Raw genomic sequence first — 15,065 nt, forward strand, 5'->3', positions numbered from 1 at the left:
ATTTGCTTCAAAAATTGTTTCTACATAATTTCGCAGATCTCATTACAACCAACCAAAATATTATATCGTAGATCAAAAATACATAATAAGATTTTTACATATGAATTATATAAACCTAATACATTTTGTTTCTACATAATTTCGCAGATCTCATTACAACCAACCAAAATATTATATCGTAGATCAAAAATACATAATTGTTCCTATTCTTGAACTGTAGATCAAAAATACCGTAGATCAAAATATTTGTCTCAATTCTGAAAATCTGCAGTCAAATATATCAATTCATCAAATATAAGAAAATATCATCATTATATTATATTTGAGGCAAGTTTTATATATTCAATTCTCTTCCATTCACAATATTATATCTTCATATAACTATATAACCATCACAATCCTGTAACAATACCACCACAACTCATCGACATCTCAATACTTTTTCAATATTTTTTCAACTACTGCCAATGGCATCTCAAGCCCGACTTCTCAATCTCATAGGTCATATTGACAATAGCAAGGACACTTGGAGAATCAAAGTCAGGGTTGCTAGACTATATGAAGTACCTTCATGGAATAAGCCCAAAGAGATATGTCGTATTGAAATGATACTTCTAGATGAAAAGGTAATAAATATATCTATTTACTTTTTACTTTTTTTTTATTCAATACATTAATTTCTACATTTATATTGCTACATAATGACAAGATTCAGGCATCTGTGAAGGACAAGCTGATTAGAGTATATCGACCTCTCATTCATGGGGTGAACTATATATCATTTCCAATTTTTTGGTACTTGAAAATAATGACAAGTTGAAAACATGCAAGAATAAATGGAAGATCAACTTTCACAGAAACACACTGTAAAAGATCGTCCACCCATAGGAATTGATAAATTTGGTTTTGAAATGGTTTCCTTTCAAAATATCTTTGACCAACTGCCATTGCCTAATGTTTTCATTGGTATGTTTTCATAAATTTAATAATAAATATGAAATTCTATTAAAATTCTTGCTAACATGTCCCACATTTACAACATTTTCAACATCTCTATATGCAGATATTATTGGTTGTCTGAAAGGTAAGAGCCCCGTTAAGATCGTACGAGATGAGGATGGAAAAACAACGAAAAAAATGACTATCAAGCTAAATTATATACTTTTCATCCCTATAAATATAATTAATATAACCTCTTCTGAGTTCTGACCATGTCATTTGTTTTGTTGTAGTTCACTTATCCTAGAGGTCTTGGTATGGGGTGACTATGTCGACTTGCTACTCAACTACGTGGATTCTCATCCAGAAAAGAGAGTTGTTGTCATTGTGCAATTTGCCAAGCTTAAATATTTCAACAGTAAATCTTTTATACATGTATTATTAGCTTCTCAAACATATAGTTTTCTGGATTTTCTTTTATTAACCCAAATCTATTATAGGGATTCCTTATGTGTCCAACTCATTCTACGCAACTAAACTATTGTTGAACAAAAACTGTGAGGCTACAAGCCTACAACTTCTTTCTTAGAAAGGTATGCATTTATAAAATGAATTGAAATTCTACAAATATGCGTATCACATCAGAAATTTAACACTCTGCATTTTAGATATGGAGATACGGATGACGATGCTTACCTCCTGGAAGAAATAGTTGTAGGTCGATCATTGTCCATTCAAGAGGAATTCTTGAGTTTGACCAAGAGAGTTCAAATTGCTGATATTGTGGCCATAAAAGAGGTAAAAGACATAATTAGGGTGATTTAATTAATAAATAACATAATTATAACATCTAATTTAATTTTATATATGCAGCCTTGCTTTTGTGCCGTGGTTGGGACAATTAAACATGTAGAGACACAACATGATTGGTTCTATTCATCTTGCAAGTTGTGCGCTACAAAGGTTACCATGAATGATAATGGAACTTTCTACTGTTTTAAATGCAAGAAGACAGTGAAGTTTGTTTCCAAGAGGTAAAGTCCACCTTAACATATACTTAAACTGTAAGCAATATCATATGATATTCCACTTTTATCCAATTAAATACACTACACATATTCATCCAATCCTTTGAAAAAATTGTAGATACAAGGTTGTATTTAAAGTTGAAGATGACAGTGGTTCAGCATCCTTACTGATGTTTTGTCGCGAAATGATACAATTGATACAAAAGACGACTGTAGATTTACGTGAAACTTTGATCAAGGTCTGTTATTCCTACACCTTTACCCCATAAGTTTTATCTCTAAATCATGAATAAACAAATATTAATTTAAACAAATATTAATTTATGTATACCTGTGTCATTCAAATTTTGCAGAATGGCGAGGATGGACTTTTTCCTATTGAGTTTGATGACCTCCTGGAGAAACAGTTCCTGTTCAAGCTTAACATTAGCGAATATAACTTATCAAAAAACTACAAAGTTTACACGGTCAGTCGCATAACCGATGATCCTGAGTTGTTGAGTGCACACTTTGCCCTCTTACAGACACAAGAGGTTTGGTTATAGCAATAAATAAATATTTTGGCTACCGTCACATTTCAAACTATTCTTTTTAAATTATTGTACTATTCTTTTACAGCTTTAGAATGTGAGTGATGCTGCAACTGCTACTGCTGGAACGTCTCAAACTATATCATTCATCAACGAAAATGAAAGTGTGAGTGTCATTGGTGATAATAGTGAGATGAATTCAAGCGACGCTTGCAACATAACCCCAAGTAAGAGAGGAATAGAAGAGGTTGTCCCCGGTGAACTATATATACTAGGCGATGAAGGTCAGAGCTCAGCCATTAGGCCAAGGATTGTTGTTAAGGTCGAAAAGGATGTCTAGAGTTTTTAAGAAGTTAGTAAGAACTTTACATTGAATAAGTGGTTTCTAATCACCACATTTAGATTAATGATTGTGATATTTGCTATTTGAGATTTATTATTGTGACACAATTTATATGAATTTATCTGGATTTATCAAATTTATCTTCATAGACATCAGTTAACTCCATCAGACAACTAATTACCTCAGTTTAGTCGTAAAAAACCAGCGCATTAATGAGGTAAATTAGAAGGAAATTATTATCCACGGATGAAAATATAAAGGAAATCATATAACCTGGACAATGTTTAATGGACAATGTTTAATAAGATTTTTTTCGGTTTTGGTATGTCCGTTAGATCGTTCAAATGAGCATTTCATTAACCTGGACAGTGGACACCAACAAAAACTACATAGACATCCCCCTACTACTAAGAGAATAAAAATTCTTTTAGTTTTCCCTCCAAAAAGCATCTAGCTAAATAAGGTAACAAGTAATTTTTTTTTATTCATATTTATGACTTTTTGATTAAAATCCATAATTTATTATGCAATCATTTTCATTTCCATAAATATTATTCTTTATCAGTTACAATCTAAAATTACGTAAACCTACTTCTTATGCAGTTTTTAACATAATTATTGTCATCACCTACACCTTAAAATTACGTAAATTTGTTTCTTATATTATCCTTCATCAGTTACACTCTAAATATGGTGTATATTTTAAAGAACGTAACAATTCTATTGTATTTTTTAATTAAAAAATATATCAGTCTAGTTATTCGGAAATCGTCTTTTTAAGTGTGTGGTATACTGTTTTTACCTGTTTTTTTTATAAGGTTTATATGTCTTTTAATTATATTACCTTTTTACATCACTTAATTGAAATTTAATGTCATAAATTAGTTTCATGCAATGATATATCATTATAGAGTTAATTTGTATAGTAAAGTAATATAAAAATGGTTTAAGACAAAAGTAAATAAACTTTCATTTTCTACCTCTTACTAAGATTATATTAGTACATTATAACATTAAAGGTACATTTAATTTATGCAATTAATTTAATGAGAATGTCTCTTTATAAAACAAAACTAAAAAATATCGTGCTGTAGCACGGGGATCTACACTAGTTACATATCATTACCCCCCCCCCCCCCCCCCCCCGTCTTTTTTATTTACTGAGGAAGTTAATTACTCCGTACTTGGTAATGAGTTCCTTGAAAATAGGTTTGACATATAAGTAATGATTATTGAGGAGATGTTTTACTCCCTCAATCATTACCTAGGGAGGAGAGTGGATAATGTATTACTCAATTCATGAGGGTAACAGATTCGGGAGGTGAATAATGACTCTCAGGTTAAGGTGAATAATTCGGGGGTAAATTTTAATTGGGTGATAATTATCGGAAAAGTTAATTACTTGGGTAATGAGTTCATTGATGATAGGTTTGGCATAAAGGGTAATGATTACTGAGTAGATGTTTTACTCCTTAATCCTTAATCATTACCCAGGGGGGAGTGTGGGTAATATATTATCCTTTCAAGAGGGTAATAGATTCAGGAGGTGAATAATTATTTTGATGTCAAACATGTAAAATGCATCTTACATATTATTCCCATATTCCCAAATTTTTTAGATAGACTTTAAAAATGAAGTATTTCTCAAATTTTCAAAAAAAAAATATTTAATTGTCAAGTTTTTAGATAGACTTTAAAAAGTTGTGATTTTTACCTTGAATGTTTTGTAAAGAAAAACTTTGATTAATAACTCTTTTTTCATAAAATTCAAACCTAAGTATATCCTAAAGATCATGAGTTTGAAAGAAAAATTATCAATATTTGAATTTTGGCTAAGCATAACTCCCATCTGCAAGTTAGAAAGTAAATATTTTTTTTTAAATTGAAGATCTCATAAAAACTAAAAACAATCAATTTTCTAAACGCATTGCCAAGAGTTGTGGATAGTTCGGGGTACAAGCAAGAAAATCCCTTTCTTGAAAAGATATAGCCTGAAAAAGAAATGTAAACAGCCATATTTGTGATATCTCTCTAGGGTTTCCTATAAGAGGCTCCGTCTAGGGTTTTCTCCGAAGCTTTTTCCTTTTTTTCTAGGGCATCATCTACGTTTTTCGTGGTTATTTCCACCGTAATCTTTTTTCTTAAACAATTCCAAGAGAGAAGGAAGTGTAATTACGAAGTATGAGCAGTCATCGATCGGGGAAGGATATTATTGGGTCCTCAGATGAGTTTGTATGAGATGCTGGTGATGAAACAAATGAAACAAAACAGGCTGAGTTTATGGTGGTGGAGAGAATATGGTCGATGAAGACAATCAACGTTAAGGCTGCGATTGATACTATGATCAAGCTATGGAATACGAAAGGTACGGTTATTGGCAATATCATCGATCCTAAGAATAAGATTTTTGTTTTTAAGTTTGCGGATGAACATGATGTAGACACCTCATTTCTGCACCTCCCGCAAACCGTCCGGTGATGATTGAGCCGCATGTTTGGTACGCGGAACGATTTGTGATAGTTCATAAGTTTATCGTCAAGTGATTGCTCAAACACTAATGTCTACCTCATAGTTGTCATCTACGCGCCGATACGGTCGTTTTGACAGTAATTAGAGTACATTTGGAGTCCGGGCCTAAAACCGTCTTCATTTTCTGATAACCGTTAAATCCCGAGTCAGAATGTTCTGAAATATTCCGGATATTTCTATTCCATATTTTATAAATATTTCACAATCTTTATTTTTTGGTAAACAATTTCCCGTAATATTCATACAAGATATTAAGGAAAACCAAATTATTCCGTCATTCCATAACTTAAACACGGAAATCTTTCTTCCGCAGGAGGAAACCACTTGGGAACAGACGCAGCAGGTGCTGCGCCTCTTCCAAGAGACGCAGTGATTGTTGCGCCTCTTCCCAGGCCCTTTTCTGCGTATTTCTCGTATCTTTTTCATATCTTTCCGAGATTCACTTCCAAAGTCTCTCCGAAAACCCTATTCCTTCACGTGATTAGTATAAATAGGAGCCTTCGCTCCTCATATTTCTCACGCGAGTGTCCGCCCTTCTCTTCTCCCTTTGCATTCTAGACCTTTGTTCTTACTTTTTGGCGTCTACGTGCTTGAACATTCGACCACGTAAGCTCGGATCCTTCTGAGTACCAGCCTCGTTTGCATGACCGACCAATTTGACCAACTCCACATCAATCAACTTAATTAATCTAATCTTTTTCCTTTTATGAGGGCACTTTCGTTACATTCGAGTCGAGCATCACTAATCGATAACTTAGTTCATCTCGTTTCGTCAAACATGTAAGTCTGAGGGTGTAAATCTCTCTTTTGCTATTGTTATTTACCTTTTTGTATCATTAATGTAAGGTTTATGTCGAAAACACTTCTTAAAACCGATTTCTAAAACCGTGTTTAAAGCCCTTCTACGGATTTCCAGAAGACAAACCGTCGAGAAAGGACGCAGCAACTGCTGCGCCTTTTCGAAGGAGTGCAGTGCCTGTTGCGCCTCTTCGTGAGGCTGCCGCAGTTCCTGCTTCCTTTTTTCTTCCTTCGTCCTCTGTAATTCGTCAACTTTTATTCGTCTTCTTTGTTTGTTTTCGTTAATTATTTGTTATAATACCATAATCATCTCACATGTATATTATTTATCATTCGTTAACATATAATTTACCTTAAAATTCGACTCAAATCCCTTATAATCCAATATTTGCGGGTTTTCGTCATTAAAATCAATCCGGGTTGTAAAAATTCAGTTTTTTCATATTGAGTTTCTGGAATTCGTCATTGATATATTTTCCATCTGTCCATCGTCATATTCGTCATTAGCTTGTCATTAATTTATCATGTTTAACCTAATTTGTTCACCTATGTCACTAATCGATCTTTCGTTCATGTAAATAATTCGTTTTAATTCGTTTCATCCATGTTTCGTCGCTTTCATGACCGTTAATCACATGTAAATAACCTGATAATCACTTTCATCCGAGTAAATATATTAATCAATCCTTAAAATCATCAATTAACATTAACGATTTGCAGTTCCGGCTTCACAGCCAGAACTCACCCTTGGAACAGACGCAGCATCTGCTGCGCCTCTTCCAAAGGGCGCAGTCCTGCTGCGCCTGTTCCAGGTTGAATTCTGTCTCTGAACTTCCATTCTGCCTTGACCTAGTTTAATTAGTCTACGTATAATTAACTATTAACCGTATTATCACCTACTGACCTGTTCGTTAATTCCTTTATTCATTCTTTTATTCTTTTTCTCAAATTATCCGTTTTAAAGGTATTTTCAACATAAATCGCTAAACCCATTGTAATTATTGTATTTTTCATTATTGTAATTTTCCTATTGTATTCATCATTGTATTTTGTATCAATTGTATGCCTTCACATGTAATTGAACTTAAATCCTACTTCGACCTATTGTATGCTAAGTTACGTGTTAACCGACTTAGTCTAATATTCACATGCTAGGATTAAAACTTGGGTGTTGCATTGCATGCATATAATCGACAATATATCGAGTATAGATAACTTCTCTAATCATTAGTAGAGGCCGCTATCGAGGCGGGCGGGATTAGGTGTTCGATCAAAAGAGCTTCCTAATACGTACCCTCACCCCTTACTCCAGATCTCTGTGAACATCCGTGTTCATTGGCATCCACGAGAGTCATTCTAGACATAGAATGCTAAGGGTAACGATTTCTTAGTGTTCATGTCACTACTTTGTGTCTTGACACGACACGAGGTATTCGAACGGTTCCAATTTCCCATAAAAATTGGTGGCGACTCCACAAATGTAAACGCTTGTTTTCCAAGCGCCCCCGTGACCCATTGTCCACACATGACAAAGCTAGGGTTATCGAAGGGCAACCCTGGCATTTTGATAAGTTTATTTGGTGTTTAAAGGATCCACTTTGTGATGGCAAACTCATTGATACTCTCCTATTCCATGTTCCGTTATGGGCTCGGGTCTATGACCTGCCAATTAGGGGACGTTCGAATGAGGAAAATGTGAGACATATTGGAGCACAATTAGGAGAGTATGTGGGAAGGGATGAAGGGCCTTTGCCAGAAATAGAAAGGACAATACGAGTCCGTATTTTACACGATGTTAGAAAACCACTGAAGGATGTTGTGTAGATTAGAATGATTAATGGGAAACTGGTGGATTTCAAGGTAAAGTACGAACGATTGCCTACTTTTTTTTACGGGTGCGGAGTGTTGGGTCATGGAGAGAAGGACTGTGATGAAGGACCGTACGAAGAAGGGGATTTGCGTTACAGTGAGAAGTTAAGGGCATCCCCATGGCGAGTGGTGAAGACGGTAGCAGAGGAGAGCTATAAGAAGGCGAAATCTTTGTCCCAAGTGTTTGACAATGAGTATAAGGAGAGGGAACAAGAATACATCTCAAGCATGATAATGAAACTTCAGAATATATCGCTTAAACACCGAAGAAGCAAGGGACAGGAGACATGTATGGGAAGAGACGAGGAGGAAAGAGAGGTTACCAGGCCACTACAAACGGAGGGGGCACATACAGAAGGAGGAGGGAGGGGAAATGCGAGGGAGGAGATAGTGTGGCTGTTAACAGGGAGAAGGGTGGTGAGCTCGAGGCGAAACAGGGAGGGGAGAATGCTGTACAGAGGGAGAATGAGGAGGATGGGGGGGGGATGCAATTATGAAAGGACGTGAAATTGGGCATGCTGGTGGAAATAGGGAGGTAAAGAAGTGGAAGAAAATAGATAGGGAACTTTGTTGTGATAGACAGGGAAGGAAAATGGAGATGGTAGGGAGGAATGGAGATAGGGTGGAGGAGAAAAGAGGCAGGGTGGAAGAGGTGCAGACTGTGGAGGGGTCGAGTTACAAAAATAGGAAAATCATGGATGTGTGTTCATCCGAGGCGGTGGTTGAGGGAGCTCAACTCCGTCGGGCCCAATGAATCTTCTTAGCCTTAACTGCAGGGGGCTGGGCAATCCCGATGCAGTAGGCGGCCTCCGTAATTTATTACGGAGAGAGGCCCCCGCTATGGTTTTTCTCTCCGAAACCAAACTTAGCGGTGAAGAATTTAGGAGAGTGCGAGCTTGTTTAGATGAGTACAATGGCATGGAGGTGGATAGTGCGGGGAGGTTAGCTTTTATGTGGAAAAAACATATCAAATGTAGTTTTCGTTCGGCTTCTTTACATCATATGGATTTCGAAATCCATAGTGACAATGGTGATTGGAGAGCTACTGGTTTTTATGGGTGGCCTTCGGTTGGGGATAGAGCTCTTTCGTGGGATTTGTTGCGTGAGCTAGGCACACAAAGTACGGTCCCTTGGGTGTGTATAGGGGATTTTAATGAGATTCTTTTTGCGACTGAGATGAAGAGAGGCTCTAGGCCATAATGGCAGATGAACAATTTTTGCGAAGTTGTAGAGGATTGTGGGTTAAGGGATGTTGATTTTGAGGGATATGCATACACCTATGATAATGGGCAGGCGGAGCAAGCTAATCGACAGTGTCGTCTTGATAGAGCCTTATGTAACGAACCCTGGTTGGAGTTGTTCCCGCGGGCAAAACTGCAAAACCTTACATGTGAATGGTCGGACCGCTCTCCCATAATACTTAGACTTAATAGAAGAGAGATGGGTGAGAAGAATTTTCATAAAATATTTAGGTTTGAGCAAATATGGGTGGGTGAAAAAGGGTGTGAAGAGACCGTGAGGGATGCGTGGGTGGACGGGGGTGAGGATTTGGTGGCTTCGCTCAAAATTACTACAAAAGTGGAACGGGAATAGCATCGGGAAAATTGTGAAAGACCTTAACAAGAAGCGGAGAAGACTTCAGCAGTTGAACGTGGGAGGGAGGAGTCGAGATGAGGTTCAGGAAAGGAAGCAATTAATCAAAGACATTGCAAGTCTGTTAAATCAGGAGGAAATTTTTTGGCGACAACGGTCGAGGGCTTTATGGCTTAAGGAAGGAGATCGTAATACCAAATTTTTCCATCGTAAGGCTGGGCAGCGGAAGAAACGGAATCATATTGCTATGCTCATTGATAGGGATGGACGAGAACAGGTGGGTATTGAGAATATCACCGGGGTGGCGAAAAATTACTTTGAGGAACTCTTTGCTTCTGGCCAACCGATGCAATTCGAAGATTTACTGGATGGTATTGACGGGAGAGTGACGGAGGAGATGAATGCTTTGCTTCGGTGTGATTATACAGAGGAGGAAGTGATCGAGGCGCTTAATCAAATGAACCCGTTGAAAGCCCCAGGACCCGATGGTATGAACGGTTTATTTTACCAGACTTACTGGCACATAGTTGGGTCTTCTGTGGTAAGAACCGTACTTAGTATCTTGTGAGGAGCACCTTTCCCAGAGGGTATAAATATGACCCATATCGTACTTATCCCGAAGAAAAAAGCCCCGGACAAGATGAGTGATTTTCGCCCTATTAGTTTATGTAATGGAATATATAAATTGGTATCTAAAGTTTTAGCTAATCGGCTTAAGAAGTTCCTGGGGGAGATTGTGACGGAGAATCAAAGTGCGTTTACACCAGGACGGCTTATATCTGATAATATTCTTGTTGCGTTTGAAATGTTCCATTTTATGAAGAATTCGAGAAACAAGAATGGTAATATGGCCTTGAAGCTAGACATGTCGAAAGCTTACGATAAGGTAGAATGGGTGTTTCTGGAACGAGTCTTGATGTAATACTCCGTATTTATAAGTCTTGGGGTACTCTATCGAGTAGGCCTTACTCTGTCGAGTAAGGGTAAGTTGCGAAATAAAATAGTTTCTGACCTGTTGGGTACTCGATCGAGTAGCTGGGGCACTCGATCGAGTAAGGGGGTACTCGATCGAGTACCTTGGGTACTCGATCGAGTGTCCGGTTTTACGGGGAGTTTTCTCGGGTTTTGTTAATTATGCGATTAAGGTATTTAAGCTTCATCGTCATTATTCTAAATCACTTTTACAAAACCTAAATTCCTGTTTAAGAGAGAAAGCAAACAAGTTCATCTTCTTAATCGCATTCTTAGCAATTTCCGGAGTTCAGACGGTCAGTTCACTAGTAGAAAAACCCCCTATCACGACGCAGCTATCATGGCGGTTCTAATAGAAACGACGCGAAAAGCCCAATAAATTGGCGGGAAGGAAATTTTGATGTATGTAGGAGGTCTATAGTGGCGGTTTAAGTAAGAACCGACGTGATAATATAAGCTTTTTATGGCGGTTCGAAATAGGAAACGCCACCATAGGTCAATTGTGGCGGTTCTATTAACAACCGACGTTAAGAATGACGCTAAAAGTTAATACAAAGTTACAAATTTTTGTGCTAAAAAACCGCCATAATATGTTTTTGTGTCGGTTTTTAATTAAAACCGACTTTAATAGCAAAAAAAACAAAAAAAAACAAAAAAAAAAAAAAAACTCGAAAAACCCTTGACATTATACTCAGTATTGAGAAGTTCATTCCTTCGTCGTCTTCTTCATTCCAACCGCCAAAACCTCACAATCCCCTCACAATTCAACTCCGGCAACCAAAACATCCTTTCCTTTAGCCGCCCTCGACACCATTACGCCGCTGTAAACTCCTTGTCATTAGGTTAGTCACATACTTTATTTCATCGATTTTATGGTTTAATCGATTTCGGCTAATTAATCACCATTTTATTTCATCCTTTTGTTTTCAGTTATCATCGACCCACCTGCCATCCAAGCCGTTCGTCAGCTACCAGTCACTACCCTTGATTTAAAGGTTAGTATTCTTCTTTTATAAAGCTATTTTTGTTTTTAATTTGTGTTTTATATGTTGTTTTATGATAATTAGTATAGTTTAGGAAGTGTTTTGTTGATTTATTATGTAATTATTGTAAATTTCAGATTGTAATTTAATATTTTTTTGAATTATGGTTATTAAAATTGGGGATTTTGTATCCTGATTGGCGAGTTACTCGATTCGCTGTGAATTTGCCCTTACCCATTCACGATCCGGTCTTGTAAAATATGTGTTAACATGTATATTCAGCAAACGACAGGATAGAATTCGCTCAATGATTCGCGATTTAGAGAACCCCGAGCAACTACGGTACTAATGTAGTATGTTGGAAGAGTAATTGAATACGTCTAACCATGTAATAGTGTTCATTCTAATTGTTTTTCCTGGGATAGGAGATAGTACAAGTAATATTTTGCATAACGAAGTCTTCAATCTTGCATATTTTGACTAGCGTGATACACCTAAACAGTTAAAGCTCTCCTATTTGGGGTAGACAACTAAGTCCTAGATCGTAACAAATTCCTATCTAAGTTATGTCCTCTGACTTAAAGCAGGTTCCGTTTTCCAACACATTTGTGGAAAATTATTGACTACATGAGACTATGAGAGAGGTAAGGCTAAGGCTTCCTTTGATGGATCATCTAGTATATTTTTCTTTGACTTTGTTTGTATTATTCTCTTGTACCGTAAACTCTTATAAATGTTTATCTGATGCGCATTAAGCTTAAGTACTAGTCATGTAATCGCGTTATGTAATTGAGTAAATCAGGAAGTCAATATTTTTAAATCCGTGAATAGTGTTAACACTGTCTATGGCTTCTACTTTGAGACTCGTATTCTTTTATTCAAATTTTTATTGGACATCAAAGTATGCTTGCTCTGAATGCTAGCATCTGCTTCCTATAGGTGATGTGGTACTTGCAGACCGTGGACTATGTTGCATTGATGAATTCGATAAGATGTCTGCAGAACATCAGGTGCGGCCTTCTCAGTATCTGAATTTCCCTCCCCTATATTCTTGTGTTTAGTAATTCTTATGTTTTTTTTAATGGCATATGAAGCTTAGCCCCTCTCCCCTCCTCCTCAAAGAAAGATTAAACCTTTGTAAATTCTTGATGAAAAAGTTTTGCAAATTCCCTTTAATTCATTGTTTAGATACTGGATGATTAAATTCAATGAGAAACCATTTAATTTTGGACCCTTTCTTTTGGTTTCCTTCTAACTGAAAAAAATTATGGATATTGGAAATATTAAGATACATAATCATTGGTTTGTGAATACGTCTTTACCAGTTCACGATCCGGTCTTGTAGAATATGTGCTAATATGTATTTTTTAGCAAACGACGGGATAGAATTCGCTCTTAACGAGTCGTGATTTAGAGAACCCCGAGCAAATGCGGTACTGCTGTAGTATGCTGGGTTGATACAAAATTTTTGGGGCTTTTGTATGAAGGTTGTGCTTTTGTGTAGATCTGAAAAGTATTAGTTGCTGGTTTAATTTCTCCCCTCCCCAGATTTATGTTGCTGATTTATGTTACCACTTTTATATTAAGCATGTTCACAATCTTTGTTGTGCTAGACGACATGGATTCTGTCTTATGTATACTCTTGTTTTACCGAATCTTCCTGAAGCCTTGTATTATTTTTTCAAGTATTAAGGCTTTCAAGCCAGTCTATTAAGGCACTAATTTTACCAATCTAAGGAATTTGCAATGAATTGAATGAGAACATGGATGATTTGGTTTCTTATCACAGAGATCTGTCATTGAGCCCACTACCATGTCGTATATTTTCCCACCTTCGTGTCTGATTTGGTTTGTTACCATGCAGATCCATTTCAATTAAGTTCATAGGCATGCCCCTCCTGCTCTATATCTGATGTACTTGCCTTTTTCAACATCTTTATTTCCAAGTTCAAATTGCCATCACTTTTTACTAATCTTGTTACGTGACAATTTTTGCTATCCGTAGAATAATGTCCATCTGAAGAAGGGGATTTTTTTAACGAAAGTAGAAAAATTTCCAGATTGGTGGAATATTCATATTATTACCTGTTGAAAGATTTATCTACATAGCCTTATGACTGTCAATGTTGTGGTCAGTGTTCATAGGCATATGCCAAATTTAGAGGTTATTAGAGTTGTAAGGCTTTTTTGTGGTTTCAGGAAGCCTTCCCGACTCACGTGGCATCATTGCTACACTTCTCTCGTAGCATTAATGGAAGTCCTGGACAATGTTTTTTAACTATATTACTACATACAGGTGATTACTTCCTTCACTTCTTACTTTACTTCATAAATTTTAAGCCTACAGTTTTGTTCACGTGTGTGTAATAGAGTATTCTGACCATGAGCATTTAGTCGTCGTTGGTTTTCATGTGTTTACACTCTATCTCTTAGTAATGTGTGTCAAGTGTCAACTCTCAAATCTCACCTTATTATTTTGATATTCCATTTTTTCACTATCCAGCCTGACATTAATGTCATTCGCTAAAAGATCTTGGTAGTTATCAGCATCATTTGAATGTCATTTTCAGTGCAGGTAAATTGAACATAAGAATGGCCAACGAGCACAATTATCTTAATCAGAGCAAGTGCTTGGAGTAACACGGTCCATGGCTAATGGTGAAAGATTTATTCTTGCATATTTTGATCGAAGTTTTTGTTCTGGCTGAATTTGAATTACTCTTTTTCCTTCCGTTTTAATATATTATTCTACCAAGTGAGCATTGTTCAGTTAATTGTTCTAATCTGTCCATTTTTTTTTTCCAGATTGTGGAGTTCATTGTTGTTCTAGTAAAAGCTAGAAACCAAGCTGCAGACTAGGCATTCATTTTTCATTTTATTCTGACATGAAATATATATGGTATGTGGTGCTATAATTCAAACTTTTGAGCTTTTTATCTTGTTCTTTCTTTATATATATTTATTTATATAGGTACCCTTTTTTTCATTGTTTGATTTTTAGCAACAACGCTAGACGTTGATTTAATAATGCTTAGTTTGATTTTCTTACTATGGGTTTTGTTTACCGTATCATTGCAGATTTAAGAGTAAGAGTGTCAATTGATGAGACAAAGAATGTTAAAGGGGTGTAGGCTACCAAATGTATATGTAAATGTTGATTAGTCTATTAAATAAGATGTGTATGCGATTATTTATACACTTGGATGTAAAAATTTTTAACATGGACATTATTGTTCTGCCGGATGATATGAAAGTTTTCGGGTAGTTGGTTGCATTCTTGTGTATGCATGTATTGTTTGTTCATTTCAATATTGGAGTGTCAAATTTATTGGAGGTTGGTACAGAAATTTAGGTAGCAATTTTTTTTTTAAATACCTATCTATGGCGGCGGTTCTAAGTTAGAAACGCCACGAGCTATAGTGACGGTTCTTAAGTAAAACCGCCACTATAGATAAATCAATGGTGGCGGTTCTTAAGTTAA

The 15,065-nt window shown here is 36.3% G+C and overlaps 1 protein-coding gene and 2 long non-coding RNA genes across 3 annotated transcripts; all 3 read left to right on the forward strand.

Annotated features, from left to right (window-relative positions):
• The first annotated feature begins 467 nt into the window (after positions 1–467).
• On the forward strand, positions 468–2,837 carry LOC141641646 (uncharacterized). Its single transcript, XM_074450300.1, has 7 exons — positions 468–626; positions 1,233–1,261; positions 1,608–1,737; positions 1,813–1,973; positions 2,086–2,206; positions 2,321–2,500; positions 2,592–2,837. Exons 1-7 carry the CDS (start codon positions 468–470, stop codon positions 2,835–2,837), a joined length of 1,026 nt encoding a protein of 341 aa, XP_074306401.1.
• An 8,430-nt stretch (positions 2,838–11,267) lies between these two features.
• LOC141631185 (uncharacterized) lies at positions 11,268–13,810 on the forward strand. The gene is made up of 4 exons (XR_012537602.1): positions 11,268–11,443; positions 11,532–11,596; positions 12,524–12,594; positions 13,784–13,810. It is a non-coding gene; the product is annotated as an uncharacterized LOC141631185 (long non-coding RNA).
• Positions 13,811–14,158: 348 nt separating this feature from the next.
• Positions 14,159–14,838, forward strand: LOC141631189 (uncharacterized). Its single transcript, XR_012537603.1, has 3 exons — positions 14,159–14,242; positions 14,390–14,483; positions 14,663–14,838. It is a non-coding gene; the product is annotated as an uncharacterized LOC141631189 (long non-coding RNA).
• The last annotated feature ends 227 nt before the right edge of the window (positions 14,839–15,065 follow it).

The sequence above is a fragment of the Silene latifolia genome, chromosome 2 (assembly GCF_048544455.1).
Source record: "Silene latifolia isolate original U9 population chromosome 2, ASM4854445v1, whole genome shotgun sequence".
Lineage (NCBI taxonomy): Eukaryota > Viridiplantae > Streptophyta > Magnoliopsida > Caryophyllales > Caryophyllaceae > Silene > Silene latifolia.

What these genes read in the sequence shown, in the direction of transcription:
- LOC141641646 (XM_074450300.1), top strand. Translation starts at nt 468, where the DNA reads ATGGCATCTCAAGCCCGACTTCTCAATCTCATAGGTCATATTGACAAT. An exon ending in CCTAGAGGTCTTGGTATGGG is followed by an intron (nt 1,262 to 1,607) that starts GTGACTATGTCG and finishes TCTGCATTTTAG; the next exon opens with ATATGGAGATACGGATGACG. An exon ending in ATATTGTGGCCATAAAAGAG is followed by an intron (nt 1,738 to 1,812) that starts GTAAAAGACATA and finishes TTATATATGCAG; the next exon opens with CCTTGCTTTTGTGCCGTGGT.